This window comes from Dipteris shenzhenensis, chromosome 23, assembly GCF_047967505.1.
Source record: "Dipteris shenzhenensis isolate YYH24624 ecotype China chromosome 23, Dip_SZ_1.0, whole genome shotgun sequence".
Classification (NCBI taxonomy): Eukaryota; Viridiplantae; Streptophyta; class Polypodiopsida; order Gleicheniales; family Dipteridaceae; genus Dipteris; species Dipteris shenzhenensis.
The window spans coordinates 15,235,464-15,255,066 of NC_141618.1; the positions used below are offsets into that span (position 1 = coordinate 15,235,464).

The 19,603-nt window shown below is 47.4% G+C and overlaps 1 protein-coding gene across 1 annotated transcript in view; it reads right to left on the minus strand.

The window, feature by feature from the left end:
• The window catches only part of DBE1 (debranching enzyme 1), a 202,859-nt gene that overhangs the window by 96,914 nt on the left and 86,342 nt on the right, over nucleotides 1-19,603 (minus strand). The window contains exons 8-12 of the mRNA XM_087394489.1: nucleotides 9,486-9,587; nucleotides 9,238-9,334; nucleotides 9,031-9,115; nucleotides 8,723-8,859; nucleotides 8,472-8,541 (exon numbers count right to left, since the gene is read on the minus strand). Of these exons, the coding sequence (XP_087250615.1) occupies nucleotides 8,472-8,541; nucleotides 8,723-8,859; nucleotides 9,031-9,115; nucleotides 9,238-9,334; nucleotides 9,486-9,587 (491 nt within the window). The remainder of the gene's footprint in view (nucleotides 1-8,471; nucleotides 8,542-8,722; nucleotides 8,860-9,030; nucleotides 9,116-9,237; nucleotides 9,335-9,485; nucleotides 9,588-19,603) is intronic.

Consider the following 19,603-nt stretch of genomic DNA (forward strand, 5'->3'; position numbering starts at 1 on the left):
TGAGAGTGAAGAAAAACCTGATACAAATGAGCAAAAGGGTCAAGCTACTAAGCGAGCATCCTAACCCATGCTAGAAAACTGTGTGTAGACATAGTCAGTGATATCATAGTACATGTCCACCATAAACCTATGCAGCCATCCTGGCATCATCATCCTGAAGACACAGTCTAATCCAATATAATACAATAGGCATATAGAACATCAAGATAGACCCAACAGCGGACTAGGCATACTTATGCTCCAGTAGCAAAGATGGATTCCATACGCTTCTTGATATCACTAGCGACACTCAGCAGATGGAATGTGTATCAGCTCAAAGTCAAGACTGTAACCCCGGTCGGCTGCACCCCAGGCTTGAAGAGAGAGGAGATTTCCGTGAGTGTGATGGGCCCTCATTTAGTGATGATTGGTTCATAGATTTGGGAGCCACGAATCATATCATGCATCATGGTGAATGGTCCATCCACAAGGATGAGATGCCCGGTGAGGAGTTTGTTGCTACTACAGGGGATGATACAATGCACAAGATTACTTAGATTGGTGATATTCTATTGAGGGATAAGTATGATGTGGAGAATACATTGGGAGTTATTAAACAAGTTTGGATGCTTTGTGGAGGAGTTTGGGGTCTCTGCCTCTCCTGCAAACCGTGACTGAGATAACAACCTACTCTGCCTGGAAGAACTCTGTGATCGTACTTTGGGATGGGTCGGCGCGCATGGTCCCTTGCTCCTGTCTCCTTGATCTGATGAGACGAACTCTATGTTAGACCGCCTCATAAATAAAAGCTGCCAGGCAACTCTGGTCTGGGTATAGGAGTCGTCTAGAGAGGCCTTAGAATCCGTCTCTGAAAAGGCAATGGTATCATCCACAAATCTCATAATAGATTGGGCAACGGAAAAGAAAGTGCTCCTCTGACTCCACCTCATGGCGCTCACATAATGTGCAGATACGACTCCCCTTGGGTATTCCCTCTGCACACCCGCTCTCGATACAGAGTCGATGCGATGAAACACGTAACTGTCCAAGGGCAATCCGGAGTGAATGTGGTAGATGGGTCTGGTTGTACCCTAGTGGGATGAAGAAACCCTCTGGTGAAATGCAGTGGTCCCGATAGAAACTGAGCTTCACAAGGAGCTCTTTGGAGCCTCAATGTTGTACCGGAAGGGTGGCAAACTGTCTATATGAAAACCAAATCTCTCAAACCACCCGCATGTGCATGCATACCAACATCTCTAATCACCCTGAGCTGCTAGAGCCATAGAAGATGCTAGTGCCAACCAAAGTAGTTTGTGTCGCCCTATGGTACATGAGCCGTAGCACGCACTCAGCAGAAATAAGTGATAGTCTGGAATGCCGCATCTAACTGCAGAGGAGATGCCCTAAACTCAGCTTGGATGATCCTATGAGGGACAGATGGCTTGCTGCGTATCATCCGTGCAAGTAGGAGAACCTGTAATTTCTCCACTCGAGTCCACTGTGTCTCGGAGAGGTCTGGTCCCCAACAGGTGCTACCATACATGCCCGCATGTCGGACCAAGAAGGAGAACCTTGGTCCGCAGGTCTTGAAAGTGTGAGTGGAAGCACTGTGTCTCTAGTCGGGCCAGGGAAGCGTAACCTCTACTTAGGTGGGCTTGCATCGCCGGTCTCATTGTGAAGATAGGTCATGAAAATAGAACCCCCAAGTATGTGTACGATGAAACGATCTCAACGGGTGCCCCGTCAAAAGTAAATTGTTCTCTGTGTGTGGCTGCTCTAGAGGTGTTGAAGGTCATAACCTTGGTTTTACCCAAGTTGACCCTCTAGTCATGAAACTCGCAAAAAGCCAATAGTGCATCTAGATGTGATTCGAGTCGAAGTTGTCGGCAAAGAGCCTTACACTCCTCATCGTACCACCTATTACATGGCATAGAACCTAAAGGCGGTGTGGACGACGATAAGGATGTGTGGTGTGCGAGAAGGCGTGAAGGGTGGCTTCGTGCATTAACCCGCTAATCAACATGGCCCGGTCCTCTAGGAGGGGTATGTGGTCAATATAGATGAGTAAAGTGTAAAGCCGTGCAGAGTATACGGGTGAGAGGCTATGGTCAAAGTGTATGTCGTGATAGGTAGTGTAGGTGGGTGGTGTGGTGAGTGGTAGAGCAAGGCGGGGAGTGGTGATATTGAAGAAGAGATATGTGTGATCATCCCCAGGTGGTGGTGGTGACACGAAAAAGTTTGTGATATGTGATGTGAAGGCAGGGGATCCCAAGATGTAATCAACTATGCTAGAACCCCCTCCATGCAAAAAGCAAGTGAAGCCACTGGAGGAGGGCCATTGCTCAAGACCATTATAGATAATGAGATTGTGTGCCACACCTAGATCCAGTAGTGCATGTCCGTAAGAAGTGATAGGGGCCCGTCTATCAGCAGACACTTGTGATATGTCAGTGTCAGCCACATCTATGTCCGGAAGTAAAACAGCATCCTCTCGAAAATCTGATAGTGGCACCTGGTGTACTCTTGTCTTCGCGTTGAAGGCCCCCACTAGGAGAACATCTCCATGGCTCGAGAGATCCATGATATCATGATAGAGGGGTGTATATGGTGATGTCTCAGCCTCCTCTCGTACTGCCCTGGTAATATGGAGGTCTCTGGTGGGAAATAGCAGGTCACTATGAAGAGGTCACGGCTGGTGGTGTGTCGTAGTCGGTTCCTAAGAAACCTAGAGTGTGGATCTCTCCTCTCCACTGAGATCGTCCCAATTGGCAATAAGAGATGATCTATATAAGACTGCTACTCCTCCTGATCCCTGTACTCCGCTTGTTTTCTTCATCTCCCCCTTGTAGGCTGACTCCCAAGTGTATCCACTGACCACCGGTAAGGGGCACTCTAGGCTCTAATGTGTCTCTGTGTAGAGGACTATGTCTTTTCATGTGTATGACTCCAAAAAATTCCCAGGCTCAGACCAAAAAGTACCATTACAGTTCCAAATGGTGCAAGCAAGGGTCTCAATATCCAAAGTCTCATAGACCCCGCCCCCTATGTGGAAGAGCAGTCAAGTGGTTGGCGGGGTCCGGTAATGAGACGTCCATCCCGCACTACTGCCCACTTCCCCTCTTTGCAAGCCGCATCACGCAGCTGCAAAAGGGAACGTCTCTCCTCTATCTGTAAAGGAGTAAGGTCCTCATCCATACATATAGTGGGGTGATCCCGTAGAGCCGATCTACAACGTAGCTGCAAGTCGTGTCCCTAAAGCTTATAACAAGAGGCTTCTCTTTGTTGGAATCTCTCCCCACTCGCCATGCTCCCACAATAGTATGGTCCGGAATCCCTAGTGTGGTCACCACGAAGGTGGTCGCATTGCCCATTGATGCAGTCTTTGTCCGTGGGATCCCTCGGACTCTGATATTGAGAGCCTTGGTGGCCGAAATAGTTCCTTTTGCCAATTCTTGCTTCACCAAATCTACCCATTTGGATGTCTCTGCTATGGCCGACTGCATGGTGGCTATCTGACTCTCCACAGCTGCTGCACATGTACCGCTTGAGGCCACGCTCAAGGAAGAAAACTCCTTCTTGAGCTCCATGATGTCCTGTTTGAGCTCCTGAATGAGACTAGCCTGATGTTGAATAACAATCGCCTGCTCCTTGGTGAAACGGGCCTGTTCCTGCGCAAACTGCGTAAGCTCCGCCTCTCGTGCCCGAATGCTATGCACCTCTATGAGGAGAGACTCCCATAGATCTCCTGGGTCCGCCAGTGCGTAGCTCGGATCTCTCGGTGCAAAGGTAGAGAGGTGGGTGATGAGATAAGCAGAGAGTGGGGATATCAATGATGAAGGGATTCAAGTAGAGTACTAGAAGAGGGTTGGCTCAGAGGGAAAGGGGAGGGGAAAGAGAAAGAGTATTGTAAACCAATATGCATATCTAGGGACTGTGAATTGGGTGATGGAACAGTCGATATGGCTGTTGAAGTAGAGGCTCCCGCTGTAGCTGTCGAAGTCGATGATGAGGATCACAAGGTGGAGGCGGGTGGTGATGATGATGAAGATGGTGGGAGGTGAGTATTGTACTAGTCTTCGTTATTGCTTTGCTGTCCACATCGATTCCACTCCTACTGACTCGTGTGTTCATGTCCTCTAGGGTAAGTTGTTTTGGAATCTTGTCATCTTTCTTGTTTCTTCCCTTGTCCTTTTCTTTGTCGTTCTCTCGCTCGCCTTTCCCCATCTTGTTGATTCAAAACTATTTCTTTGGATTTGTATTGGCAGGTACGTGGGGCATCACAATCTTTGCAACCCCTCATGCGAGCCCATCAGCCCATACACGCTTCATCACCAGCAGGCAGCCATCCAGGTGGAGGCCTAAAGAGCAGGAGGCAGCCAAGGCAGAGCGGCCAGCGGGATTGGAGGAGGGGTGACGGGAGTCTGAGAGGGGCGGAGTGGGAGCCCAAGACGGAGGGGCAACGGGAGGTCGGAAAGGCCTAGGCGGAGGGGCAATGGGAGGCGTGAGGCCTAGGTGGAGGGCAAACCAGGGTGGCATAGGCAGAGGGCGGAATAGAAGGTGGGAGGGAGTAGGGAGGCGGAGGCCTAGGCAGAGGGCGGCGCAGCAAGGAGGCGGGAGGTCGGAGCAGGGAGGCGGGAGACGGAGCAGCAGGGAGGCGGGTGGGCGGAGGCAGGTGAGGGCAGTAGGCGGAGCAGGAGCTGCAGCAGCGCGAGCTAGAGCAGGGCAGAGGGGAGGAGCAGCTGGCGAAGCAAGAGCTGCAGCAGCAGGGCGGAGCAGCAGCACGGGTGGAGGCAGCAGCTCATGCGGAACAGCAGGCGGCGCAGGGAGCAGAGCAGCAGCGCGGGAGGAGATAGGGAGAGGGGTGGCAAAAGGGGGCGGGGGAGGGGCGGAGAAGGAGGCGGGGAGGGGCGAAGAAGGCGGGGTAGGGGCGGGGTAGGAGAGCATAGGGAGCGGGGGAGAGGAGCCGGGCTGAGGGGGCGGGGCAGCAGCTCAGATTACTCCTCTGCAGTGACTTCACGCACGTAAGCTGATGTATCTGGAGGAAAGTAGCATACCGCCATAAAAATTGGTTGTGCATTAGGTCGCTAAATCCGGATGTGCATGCTCCTTCCGCATAATGGATATGAATGATCTCAAGTGTGATCTGAAGAGGACAGCCACGCCTCCAGACCCTTGTGTCCCTGTATCTCTCCTCATCTCCTTTCTGTAGGCTAACTCCCAAGTGTATCTCGTCACAGTAGGCAGCCCCCTCTCTAGACTCTCATGTGTCTCGGTATAGAAAATAATATCTCTATCCGTGTATGTCTCTGAGAAACCTCCTCGATCGGACCAGAGGGGCCCAGAGGGTAGCATTACAATTCCAAACAGCCATACTCAATCTGCCTTGTGTCTCTATCTCAAAGGCCCGACACCGTCATGCACTATCTGTATCTCTCCCTCCTCTTTCTGCCCTGTCCAAGATGATTACCTTACCATCTCGATATACAGCCCATTTCCCCTCTGGTCTTGCAGCCAACACTTGGGCCATCCCTTCTCTTCTGTGCTCTTGTTGTAGAAGCGTGAGATCATCATCCAAGTATATTCTAGTCCCCTTCAAGGCTGCCCTCATGCTCATGAAGGTAGACCGGTCTGCTAGTGTCCGGAATCTCACTATCATAGGTCTCGTTGCTGCATCATCCTTTCCCACTCTCCAAGCTGCCTCGAAGGTGAGATTGACCCCCATCTTAGTGATCAAGGCTTCAGCATCCGCCATTGCAGTGTCCCCACCTGCGAGCCCTCTAACGAGGACATTTAGTGCTTTGCTGTTTCTTCTCTTCTCTTCTCTTCTTCCACCCCTAGCATCAGTGTGTGCCAAAATCCTTTCACTCGCAGTACCCAGAACAGAGCCTTTGCACATTGCACAACCTATGCATGCTAGCAGCAATCAATCAATCCACAGGAGACGAACTCACAGCAAGCTTTTGTTCACGACTTCCTACAGAACAGCCACAATAACTATTGCAACACTCTAGCACCAATTCTCCACCTTGGTCTGGCCAGAACGAGCTTTCACACCAATCCCTATTTTTGCAAGGCAACCACCTGCAAAGTTCTTCTACTCTCTTTTCTTAACAACCAGCACTTAATTCTTGCTCTATCCAACTCGGAATCAATGGCACACCCCCCCTTGCAGGTTTCAACATCTCTTTGGGGTTTCTTGTATGCAAACAGTTCTCAACATCCTACTACAACAACTCACACTATTTCAAACCTCAAAACACTTTAGCAACATGCATAAACACTTTGCAACATATTTGGCACCATTCACACTGCATATCTCGCAAACTTCAGCTGTGTATATGGCTGCTTTGATACCAATTGATGCATCCCCACTAGGATCTAACCCTAAACACAATCAGTAAAACTAAACAGAGACCAACAGGCGATTCACCTCCCAGGCTGAGCACATGGGCTAGAGATCTGACCCCCACAAGGCTATTCCCATAGCTCCGGTGTCCCACACAACTGGAAAAGTTCACAAGGAACCTTCAGCATAGTATCTCATGATCCGCCTAGGCTCTCATGATCCAATCTAGACCTTCAAATAATGTCAACACACTGAATGCCAACCCAATATCCTTGGCCACTCTTATATCCCGCTTTCCAGCAAGAATCCTAGCTAGATATAGCCAATTGGCCCTTTGCTATGTTCTAAGTCCTCTAGCCCCACATTAGCCTGCTTTCCATAATCCCAGGGCCCTCTAATCCTGCCGAATCAACTCCACTAATCCGAGGATTAGCATCACAATAAAGCACCATTCATGTGATATCAACCATTATGTTTGCTTTGACATTTCATCTTTGGAACCACGAGATCCAATTTAGGTTGTATATGTACATTTGGACACATCTTTGTTCCAACGACTCCCTTGATAAAAATGCTCTGATGTTTTAAACGAATGTTTTGGTTTGTTACATGTGCATACAACGATGGAAGCTTTAAAGTAAGGCTGAATTAGGGCAATATAGGTGTATTTCTTAAATCATTGTAATTGAGGTTGTCAAGTCCTGGTGCCTTTGCTAATCCATAGACAATCCGTGGAGCAAGTGTGCACATCACAATCATGGTGGAAAGCAATTCGATGTGGTCACTTGAATAGTTCAACAAAAGTACACACTTTCGGAAGTCTCTCTAATCTTTCAGCAATTAACATTTTAGATTTCAATAGTTGCATCTATCCAAGTTCTAGTCTGCTTCGCTGATGTTTTTAAAGTTGCAGACTTTGAATTTGCACATACATCTTTGAATTTGCTTGGGAAGAGAATAGACAGAGAAATGGGGATCACACAAAATAAAAATTGAAGAAAACATCTCATGTGGACCTCATTGTATCAGGAATCTAATCAATGAAGCAAGTACCTTGTCCACTTGCACAAGGGACACACAGTCAGCCTTTGACCACGACTTGAGAGTATGAAATCCATCAAGTCAAGCAAGAAAATTACAAGCAAACAAAGCTCCAAAAGGGGCTTGCAAGGTAATATATGCACTTACAAAAGAACATTGAAGGGAGGGAAAAGGTAAGAATTGGGTGGAAGTTGAGTCCAAGATCCATATAGTTGAGAAAGCAAAATTTAAATTATAGGCCAAAAAAGTAACTAGTTCATGTGAAAGATGGAAACCTGAATATCCTAGAAATCAGACTCATAACGGGATGAGGCCTTTGTGACTTGTGATGTGACACTAGTGACTTCCAAATGCAATCTTTGCCTTTAAATGAAGCCCAAAGAGACTAGGATGAGTACAAGTACTTTAGGCACAAGAACTTGTTCCATAAGAAATCATTTTATGAAGATTTCACATGCATGTGCCACAATTCAACATCAGAAAACATTTTGCTTGCCCGACGAGGAGATCATGGTTAGAGGTAAGTATGATCCCAAGTAATTGCCAAGCCTTAAATTACAAAGAAATGAGAGTTAGATGTAATGGATGTATACCCTATAGGACACAACATGAGCTCCTCCGGAAACCAACTATTAAAGCGATTTTGTGAAGAAGAATGTTAGTCAACAGCAAGACACTCAAGTTAAATTGGTGAGCCCAAGTGATGACAACAACCAAGATTACCATAAAGGTGACAATGAAAGTTTCAATTATGAAAGCCCGAGCTTGTGTCTCCTACATAAAAGAAGAGAGCTTGAAAGAGGGGGCTGATGTTTGATGTCTTCAACCACGTAGTCGTGGAAAGATTATCAAGAAATAAAGATCATGGCATGAACCATAATTGAGTGTGACGAAAGAGTCATAGAGTTGAGCAGGTTCAAATGCAATCTTGGACACACCCTGAAGTCAGATTTCATAGATGTTAGTTACATTAGAAACAAAATAGAAGGTACATGAAGATATCTTATGAAAGCCTGCAACAATAAGATATTCAATATTCAATATAATGAAAATAATTAAAAAGCAAATGATTACCACCATACAAGTTTAACGATGTACAAGGTACCTGAGAGGATTAAACGATCCTTTTTCCTTTTGAAACGTGTATACTGGCTGCAGAATGATGGCATTTATACCTTTTCTCGAGTCAAAATCAATCCACAGATCCAACTTAATCAAATGTTAGAACAGCTGTGCTCTCAATCAAATAAATCCAAAAGAAAGCTAATTAATGTAGCACTTTTGAATATACTATTAGCTATTCTGAGAAAAAAATGCTGCATTTAAATATGACATGACTAAAACAATAAAATATACCCAAATTCTTAAAGTGTTGCAGTTTCTCCACCAAGCCATCAAAAGTTCCACGAAGACCTTTTACCAATCCACTGGACTTATCACAAGTAAAGCATGTGACATTCAACCGGTAGGCTATAATCTTTTCCAAAGGGATGCTGAAATTGCCATTTCAAACAGAATCCATTTATTAATCATTGTAAAACTACCTTAAAAGTACTATTTTAATAACTTAAAAAATGGATACAGCAGAAAATTGGAATAGAATACAGTTCACAGCCTGATAGAATAATGAATGCAACTACTTGTTCTAACATGTGTGTACTTACTCGGGATGGACATCATCCTCCCAATCAAACTGCAACTGATCTTTTGTCAGCAGACCAAGCATTGGGGCCGGTGAAGGAAGGCTATCTACATGAAGTGTCAAAATTTTGACTCTCAGTGACAGCCTTAAATCATAATTATTATAGATAAGTACATTTAATAAGCAGCCATCACAAAACCCCAACATACCCAAGCACAATCAAACTTACTTTGACCAGGCACAAATGGTGCCAGAATTTTTGCATATGGATCCAAAAGAATTCGTCGTGCATGGAACCGATTGCCTCTTTCCCATGTATTTTCCCCCTATGAACCCAAATCAGAAGATGGCTGCACTTAGCTTCTTGGCCATTAATTACGCTCAACTGAAGCTCATTCGATTAGTGAGCATGAAAGATCATGCACAAAAATTGTGACCTTAAAACATTACCAGGCAGAAATTTAATGATATACTTACTTGACAACGATACCCATATCGAGCAAACTTGGAAACATCGTCCAACTCGATATGCCAAATATTGCCAGTTCGGTGGAATGATCTATAAAGCTCTAACTCTAACTGCACTTCACAATTAAAAGTATACCCTAAGTCAATTATCCTTAACCCCCCCCCCCAAAAAAAGGGACCTAAACATCATTATTTAGGCCTTACAACAATTTGCTTATAATTTTCAATGCTTTTATAATAAATAAGAGACTGTTCTTTAAAAAAATAAGCCACTTGCAATGCAAAAATTATATCTGAATAACATATAGCTTGTGAGGTACAAAGCCCCATCTCTAAATTCCTATAGAAGTCCTCACATGCGAAAATTAAATACTTTTGCAAAAAGTGAACTTCACAATATGGCACCATTAATACTATCTAGGAACTTAAGGAAAGCCTCAAAGGAGCAACAACTCAGAGGAGAAATACATCATGCAAAGCATGAGAAAATAAATCCAAACAAAACCAAGCTCTTGTAGAAGAGCGAGAGAATAACCAAGATTGAGGTTCATAGTGGCAGCTCAACCCTATGGGGGCTTCTAAGAAGAATGGGGAGACCCTCCACTCTCTCAAGAATGCATTCCTCCTAGCAGACGCTGCTCGTGAAGACCCTGCATAGTCCCCCAAATGGCTACCAAAGTGTGTACCATATCAGACCAAATACTAGCCAATGTATGTGCTCGATGGACCTGGGAACCATCCAAGACCTATATACATTTGGATCTCCAAATATGCCACATTGATAAGCTAGCCAAAATCTCCCATGAAGTATCCACCGAAGCATTCACAGGTCTATTCAGAGAGCCAGGAACCTCGTCCAAAGAAAATGAGTCAACCAAATGCCACAAAATCGAAAGAGCCCAAGAAGAGTCATGTCTCTCATAGAACACCTAAGGCCCAGAAAGAGAGAGCCATGCTACCGATCCCCAGTTCATGAAGAAAGGAGAACACATAAAAGTACTCAACAGCCTAGCGATCCCCTTCCAAACGATCCTCGCTTGTCTACAGTCCCATAGGCAATGTTGAATAAACTCATCAGCAGAAAGGTAGCGAAAACAAGTGGAATCAAAACCGAACCTAGACCTCTACTAGTTCACGGCAATCCCTCCATGGATAGAAAGCAAAAAAAAAAGAGTGATTTTTCTATTCATAAGGGGTTTCCAGAGTCTTCCAAAAGATTTATATAGATCAGCAAAATCCTGAAAATCATCCCAATGAGGAGGTTTGGTGGGCTTCCAACCTTTTAGGTTGAGTTGGAACCTCGTGGTATTATTGACCGTGTATCAAAAGAAGGGAGGGCTCTTCTCTTGGTGCCCTGCATCAATCCATTCCGACTCCTCAAGATCCCAATACAAGTACTTTATGAGAACACCTCCATAAAGCCAAAGTCTCCATGAGCCCAAGGGACTATGATGAGGCTTAGGGTACAAGTACCATCTTGACGTCAAAACGCTCTACTCCACATGACCTACAACCGTGACATGCTGAAATGCAATATGCATAGGAATTCCATCCACCAATCTAGATAATCTACCCCCAAAGTGAACATAAAATCAAGGCATCCCCATCTAACCCTCGTAGTCTCACAACTTGAAGTGGGATCCCTGATCTCATAAAGGCTCCTAGCCATGTCCCCTAAGTGAAACCTGTCTCTTGGAAGAACGCAATCCAAGTGTATGGATGCATCAATCTGCTAGATTCTCCTTGCACTTCTTTTAAGGTGACTTACTAACACCAATCTATGATTGTCAAGGAGGCATTTGAAGATCCTCCACGAGCCTACAAAGGAAGTAGGACCTCCCTCCCAAGAAGACCATTGCATATACCAGGAGATACCTAAGGATTTGCCATGCTCGTCAAGTGTATTGTCATTCCACATGATTGGTTGCCTACCAATCTCTTCACAAGGAGGGGGGGGCCTTATCCGAAGAGTATTCTGAAGCTCACCCAAGCTTTTAGGGATGCTCTGCATGCCTGGATCTAAAATATTGAGACCATCTTCCCACTTTGGTAGGATAAGAGTCTCCCAAACCACCCTGCCTCTAGTGTCTGTTGAACCATCTAGACCACTCCAAATAAAGTTCATTATTAGTCTTTTGAGTTGAGTGATGCAATCCCTAGAATGGCATCAACAAGAACAAATAAATCAAGCCATTGCCATTTTTTTTTTTTGGCAAAAAAGAGACTTCTATTAAGTAAGAAAGAAACTCGTTAGAGCAAGCTCTGTGCGGAAATACAACATGCTAGGCATGTAATAAAAAACACCTCAGAAGACTGAGGTAGAAAGAAACCAAGGCTAAGGCTGAAAATGCCAACTCAACCCTGTAGAAGTCTCAGCAAAGAAGGAAGAGTCTCTCCAATCCTTTAGAAAAAAAACTCTCCTGGAGGAGGCTGCTCGAGATGATCCCTGCATGGTCGCCCATATGGCCATCAGAGTGTGTACAGTATCTATTCAAGTACTGGCCAAGGTCTGAGAAGGGTGAACCTGAGAACCCTCCATAGCCTCAGTGCATCTGGCTCTCCAAATGTACCATGCTGCAATGCTAGCTAAAACCTCCCATGGAGAGTCAACCAAGGAATGAGCAGCCCTGAAGAGAGTGGCCGGAGCATCCTCTAGAGAGCACGACTCCACACGGTGTTGTCGGATGTGAAGAGCCCAAGAGGAGTCATGTCTCTCAAAGAAAACCTGGGGCCCTGAAAGAGTGAGCCAAGCCACTAATCCCCATGTCATGTAGAAGGGGAGGCGAACAAAAGTGCTGAAAAGACTTGCAATCCCCTTCCATATGATTCTCGCATGTCTGCAATCCCAAAGGCAATGTTGTATTGTCTCCGAAGCAGAAGGGCAACGAGGGCAAGTAGGGTCAGCCCTGAACCTGGATCTCCATTGGTTCACTGCTATCCCACCATGAATAGAAATCCAAAAGAAGAGAGCGATTTTTCTATTCCGGTGTCTGCCAAAAAATTTTCCTGCAAGTCTGCAGAAATCTGAAAATTCTCCCAATGAGGAGCTCTGGTGGGCCTCCAACCCCTATAGCTGAGCTGGAATTTCCTCGCATTACTGACCGTGTAACGAAAGAAGGGGATGCCCTTCTCTCGGTGCCCTTCATCTATCCACTCCCATTCCCCAGGGTCCCACTGCAAAAACTTAATTGGGACACCTCCATAGAGCCACAACCTCAATGAGCCCAGGGCAATGAGTAGCGGGTCAGGATCCAAGTACCACTGTGAAAGAGAGCCATGCTCCATGAAGCCCACTATCCTGACTGGCTGAAACATCATACGGTCTGTGGATCTGGACAGCCTGCCCCCTGAAGAAACATCAAAGACTAGGGCATCCTCATGTGTGTTATGTAAAGCAATCACCTGCAAAGGAATGCCCAATCTGAAAAATGCCCCCATCCAGGTGGAACAAGTAATAGGCATGTCATCTGTGTCCACCCAATCCAAGGGCAAGGCTGCATCAATTTGTTGGACTCTCCCTGCACTCCCTCTGAGATTATGAACCACCTGGGCTTGTCGGTCTGCAAGAAGCATCCTCAAGGCTTTCCATGCTCCCACAGTAGATGCAGGGCCCCTCTCTCATCTAGGCCACTGCATGTAAAGAGAAGCTCCAAGTGGTCTGCCATGCTCATCCAAAATACTGTCGTTCCACATGACAGATTGCCTTTCAATCTCTTCACGAGTGGATGGGGGAATCTTCCGAAGAGTCCTTCTGAAGCTGGCCCATGCTTTCAAGATAGCAACCATAAGAGGGGAAGGAGATCTGAGGTGGGCTGTGGTGAAAACCCATCTGGTACTGTGTGTCCAATCCTCTCCTGAAGTGGGCGTGCGAGACTGTATGCATCTGATAAAGAAATCCTTCCAAGGCTCTTGCCCTGGCATAAGTCCTCTCACAACGACCTTACAGAGTAAGGCTCTGCATTGTAGATCCGGGTCGATGATATTCAAACCCCCTTCTCTTGTAGGAAGAATCAAGGTCTCCCAAGCCACCCTAGCTGTAACATCAATTGTGCCATCCAGACCACACCATAAAAAGTTTCATACGGGCCTCTTAAGCTAAGTGATATAATCCCTAGAGTGGCACCAACAAGAGCATACAAACCATGCTGCAGCTAGTAGAACCTGGTTAACCACCACCACTCTGGATGCCAAGTCAAGTTTGGCTAAGCTCCAAAAAAGGAGCTTTCTCCTGATGCTCTCCAACACCGGAGCAAACTATTGTGAAGGAGAGATGCCCACCCCAACCTCGCAGCCCAAATATCTGACAGAGACACCCCTCAGTACCCAAGTGAAACCAATATCATTAACCCAATCAAGGGTGTCATCATCGCAAATCCAAAAACCATTGGATTTATGCCAATTAATGTGCGCACCTGCAGCCATGCAAAATAAGGCTGTCTGGAAGGAAGTGAGTGTCCTGCGGAAGGCATCCAAAAAAACAGCCGTGTCATCTACCAACTCGCTATCCAGGAGCTCTTCTTCCTGGCGGAGAGGAAGCCTCGGCCCATAAATATCAGCTTGAGATCTAAGGTAGATTGTTACAATCAAGTTGAGGTAACATGACCTCGGAAGGGTCAGTCAGCATTTTACTTTAAAGGATCAATGTTTGTATTACATTTGTTTGGGCTTCATGTAAATTATCAAAAAAAGGAATAAAGGTCAAGGTCCTTGGTGAGGGTGACATGGCACTAGACTAGGTGGATCTAAGGCTAAGGGACCTAAATGCATTAAATGTGCCTAGGGAAAAATGGTTTTAATGATATCCCAAGAGAGGGGTAAATGATGCATTAAGGAGGGACCCTAGAAAGAAGACATGTGGCATACTAGATCCATCTAGGGAATTTTGGGGCTTGGTGGAATTTAGTAGGCAGGAGCTTCACGTAACAGGGATTTTTTGCTGAGAGCCTGCTACCCTGAAATCTGTCCCCTTACCCCCCCAATTAGCACCTGGCTATGGGCTGATCTGTAGAGAGAGGATACTCCTCTAATCCATGCATCTGAAAAACCAAAGCGAGATAGAGTGCTCTCTAAAAAATCCCAGTCTACTCTATCGTAAGCTTTCTCAAAGTCCAAGAGTAGAATGGCCAACCTCTAGCGGCTCTGCATGGCCCATTCTGAGGCCTCCCAAAATGAGAAAATATTATCGAAAATACTTCTGCCATGCACAAACCCTGTCTGCGTGTCATGAATCAAATCTGGAAGAAAAACATGTAGCTGCAGACTGATCGCTTTCGCCAAAATCTTGTAAAAAGTGCCCAATAGAGTGATGGGTCTCCATTGTGACACTAGATTCCTATTACCCCCCTTTGGGATGAGATGAATGAGACCATCTGTAAGTGAGTCAGGCATCTCACCAGAGTCCCACACGCCCTGCAGGGCTGATGTAATGTGATCACCAATCTGCTCCAAAAAAGTAATTAAAAAAGAAGGGGTAATTCCATCCAAACCTGGGCACTTGCCCTTGTGAAAGGCAAGTAATGCAGTCCTGAATTCTTCATTAGTGAAAGATGCATCAAGAGAAACAAACATCTCATCCTTCACCAATACTGGGATACACTGCTAAATAACCTCTCTGGCATCATCTATGGCCTGTGTGCCCAGATCTGCAGTAAGAAGGGATGCAAAAAAATCTGAAGCTACACGCATGATAGCATCAGGATCTGACTGTAACACCCCGTCCGAGTCAACAAGCCGCGAGACACTATCTCTACTATGTCTGGGCCTATGAGTAGAGAAAAAGTGTTTGTTGACCCTGCCACCCATCTGAATCCAAAAGGATTCCAATGCATGAAAGGCATACTCTGCTCTCTGATCCAACAATGTCTGTATATGAGCCCTTGCTGCAGCAAGGCACTCCTGAATCCAAGCATCTGTGGGCCTCTTCTGCTCTTCCCTCTGAAGGAACGCTAACTGTTGGCGTATACCAATCTCACATATGAGAATCTCACGTCTCTTGGAATCAGCGATTGTATGATAATAGTCACTAATTCCGGATAAGGCTGCGGCTACCTGAGATGGACGGGCAACTCCACCCTGTATGTGAGAAACCCAAATCTGTAAAATATCCTCCGTGAGGCTCTCCCCTGCATAAAAAGCATCTGGAATCCAGACACTAGCCAAACGTCCTCTCCGATGAGGCTCAAGAATCTGCAACACCACTGGAAAATGATATGAAGTAGAAACCCCAGTAGAAATGCATACAGATCCGCCTCTATCAAGTGCCCAATCGTCTACATAAAATCTGTCAATACATGCATGGATGGGCATGTGTACTCTCCTCTTCGACCAAGAGTACAGGAGTGATTGTGGCATAACAAGAAAGGCATCATCAAACCAAGTGTCCCTGCCACTGTACTGAAAGAGAAAGGCATCCTAGGCTGCCCTCTCCAAAGAATGAATTCCACCCTATCTGCCTCCCTTTTTGTCTGATGGTAACTCAACCATGTTGAAATCGCCACCAATGGCACAAGAGAGTAGCTCCTTCCAAAAGGAGACCCGCTCCCCTCTGTTGTTGGGGGCATAAAGATTAAGAAGACCAATCTTACGCCCTCTAATCAAAATAATGATCCATTGAGCTCTAGCGGGGGAGATAATGCCATGACCAGCAACCAAGGGGAGAATAGAAGGAGAGACCGAAATGCAAGTTCCTCCCCTTGTGTCCATAGCAGGCAACCAGAAGGTATGTCCTAAAAGCAGTTTGCCAAACTTAGAGCAATCACTGGCATCCAACTTGTGTTCCTGGATAAAAAGGATATCAATAGCACCTCCAGTGACACCTGGATGAAGCTGAGTTGCCTACGGCGACGGTGTGGAACTCCGCCTAGGCCCTGTATGTTCCAGCTGACTATCCTCATCGACAGGAGGATGCTAGATGGAAAGGCTTACTCGACCTAGTAGAGGAGACCAGCTTCCCCTAGGCCGAAACACTCCTGCTGAGGGCAGGAAACTCAACAGGTGAAAGGATCCCCACACCTCCTGAGGGGGAGGCCCTATCAAAAGGAATCCCAATGACCGGGACTCCTAAGGTGGAGGGCACAAACTCCTCATCATCCATGAAAGTCGCCGAATCTGCCAGTGCCAAAAAAGAATTCCTGAGAAGCAAGTCTGGCCCAGGAATGCGAAGAAGACTTGCACTCGTGGAAGATGGAGGAGAAGAACCTGCCATGCCTCTATCAGTAGAACTAGAGCTGGGGGCTGAGGAGGCATGTGGTTGGGCTAAAGAGGAACCTGGAGTCCTCATCTGTGCATACACTCCCTCGGTCGTCCTGACTGTGGCAGGAACAGTCTGTGGAAAAGAAGTATCGGTAGCCCCCTCGTGATTAGAAACCAAAGTGACAAGGGCTGGTGCATCTAAAGGCCCCTCCTGATGTGGAACTGTAGTCTAGGGCTGCAGCAACATCCACCTCTGGAGTCTAGATGGCGTTTGTCTGAACCGGATCAAAAGTCTCCTCCTGAGGTAAGGGAGCCGCTCTAATCACTCTCCATCGTGGCACTGGATGTGCTGTAGGCTTTGGGTACCCTGCTACCCCTAGTGGTCCTGGGGTGCGTGGAGCAAGGCACCCTGCTGCTCCTGGTGGTCCTAGAGTGCGTGGTACAGGGCGATGGGGAGGTGCTGTCAGGGTAGTACGTGAAGGAGCCGCACCAGAAGATCTCTTGGGTCTTTTTCTCTTCCTTGGGTAGTCTCTAGCAAAGTGCCCAAGGGTCTTGCGAATCATGCACTGGTCCTGTCTACCTGCAATCTCGACTCTCTGTCGAAAGAGAGAGCCATCTGGACGCTAAAGCATGATGTGGTCATCTGAGATGTTAGGGTCATAGACAATGACCCTAACTCGAGGCACCCTGTCCGCTCTGACTGCCTCTATCGAGGAAGAAGGCATGCTAGGAAGGGGGGGGATCTCAGTGACCACTCCAAATGTGGCTCAAATAGTGGTAAGAAGTTGATGGTAGACCTGAGGAAGACTGGGAAATCTAATGAACAATGATGTGACCTAACTGTCCTCCTCGACCGAATCGAAGCCCAAGGTGTAGGGTAAAAGAAAGATCCTCCTCGAACCCAAAGCCAGAGGATTAGCTTTGAGAACAAGGGCTGTGGACTTGTGGGAGTCAAAAACCACTTAAAAGAATCCACGTCCCAAAAGTCGAATATCCCTGAGGTGTGCGACGAGATCTCCTGGTAATGCTGCTAGCATCCAGTCTCTAGCCTGTGATCTGGAAGGGTGTGACCCAAAGATGTGGGCGAAAAGTGATGTGGAGCCTTCTAGTTCCACATCTTTCTTGAGCTACTGCAACTCGTCTTCTGAAAAAATGACGGTTCTCGCGGCCAGTGGAAGTGGACGAAGATTGGTTGAGTGGGGATCCATTCGCCAATCGATTTGAAAGCCGATTCAAACACTCAAAAAGCTCCATCCGTGAAACTGTTGCCTAGGACGCCCTGGAACACGGGCGCAGAAAGAAGGAGAACAAGAGAGGGAAGGAGAGAGTGGAAGAGGAGGAAAGGAGTTGGGGGGGGCTGCGGGGGGGGAGAAGGAGGTAGGCTGCAGGGGGTAGAAGGAGGTAGGCTGCGGGGGGAGGCAAAGGTAGGCTAGCGGGTTAGGAAGGGAGGAGGCGGAGAGGAGCTGGCGGGTTAGGAAGGAGAGGGAGGGCGGGGGAGAGGAAAGGAGGGGGCGGGTTAGGAAGGGAGGGAGGGGTCTGGCGGGGAGGGAGAGGGTGGGCGGGGGAGAGGAAGGGAGGGAGCTGGTTAGGAAGGGTGGGGTGAAGGAGGGGGCGGGGAGGGCAGGGGCAGCAGGCGGGGGGGCAGAGGGGAGCGGGCGGTGGAAAAGGAGGGGGTGGGGGAGAGGGAGGCAGGGGGCGGGGAGGGCAGGGGCAGCAGGCGGGGGGGGAGAGGGGATCAGGCGGGGGTGAAGGAGGGGGCGGGGGAGAGGGAGGGAGGTGGGCGGGGTGGAGGAGGTGGGCGGAGAAGGCAGGGGCAGCAGGCGGGGGGGGAGAGGGGAGTGGGTAGCAAGTGGGTGGGGGAGGGAGGAGCAAGGGGAGGCGGGTGGGAAGAGGGGCAGCAGGCGGGTGGGGGAGGGGCAGCAAGGGAGGGCTGCGAGGGAGGGGAGAGGGCAGCGAGGGGGGGGAGGGAGAGGGGGGGGCTAGTGAGGAGGAGGGTAAGGGAGGGGCTGACGGAGGGGGCAGCAGAGCTTCACGGGGAGGAGCAGCAGCTCCAGTCCCTATGGTAATATCCTAGAAACTGACGGAGAACCGGAGTGAGTAGAGTAGAGGGTGAGGAGACACACACACAGTAGACACCAATAGGTGGGGATAAAACAATGAGTGGTACCTCCCCAAGTACACACACTAGTATATGTTATAAATAAGGTAGTAACCCTTAAGTACAGCTAAGTACAAATGTGTACTTAGCGTACTTAAGTGTCCTACACTAAAGTACAACATAAAGTACTGTTTACATAGGGTGGCCAGTGCCTTTACCCCAACAACCTCCCACTTAAAGGCAATGTGCCCTCAAGGAGAGAAAGAATAAAAAACAGCAAATGTATACAATGTACAAGACCAATATGCTGGCCTCAACCAATACCCATAAGAGATCTGCAGTGTGCAAACCTCTCTGCAGCTAATCCTTTGGTCAACAGATCTGCTGGATTGTCATCAGTGTGAACTTTCACAAGCTGAAGTTGCTTGTTCTCAAGCACCTCCCTGATAAAATGATACTTCACGTCGATGTGCTTCGTCTTTGCATGAAAAACAGGATTCCGTGCCAACTGTATGGCACTCTGACTGTCACAATGCAACAATGGAGTATCACTAGAGTAGCCCAAATCTGCCACTAGCCGAGATAGCCATATAGCTTCCTTGCATGCCTCAGTGGCTGCAATATATTCAGCTTCTGTAGTAGACAGAGCAATGCATTGCTGCATTCTAGATACCCACGACACTGCACCTCCAGTGAAAGTGAAAACATATCCGGTAGTAGACTTCCGGGTATCAGGGTGACCGGCATAATCAGAGTCTGTATAACCCTGCACTTTTGCATTTTGACTGCCGAAACATATACACAAATCTTGTGTACCCTTCAGGTATCTCATGACACC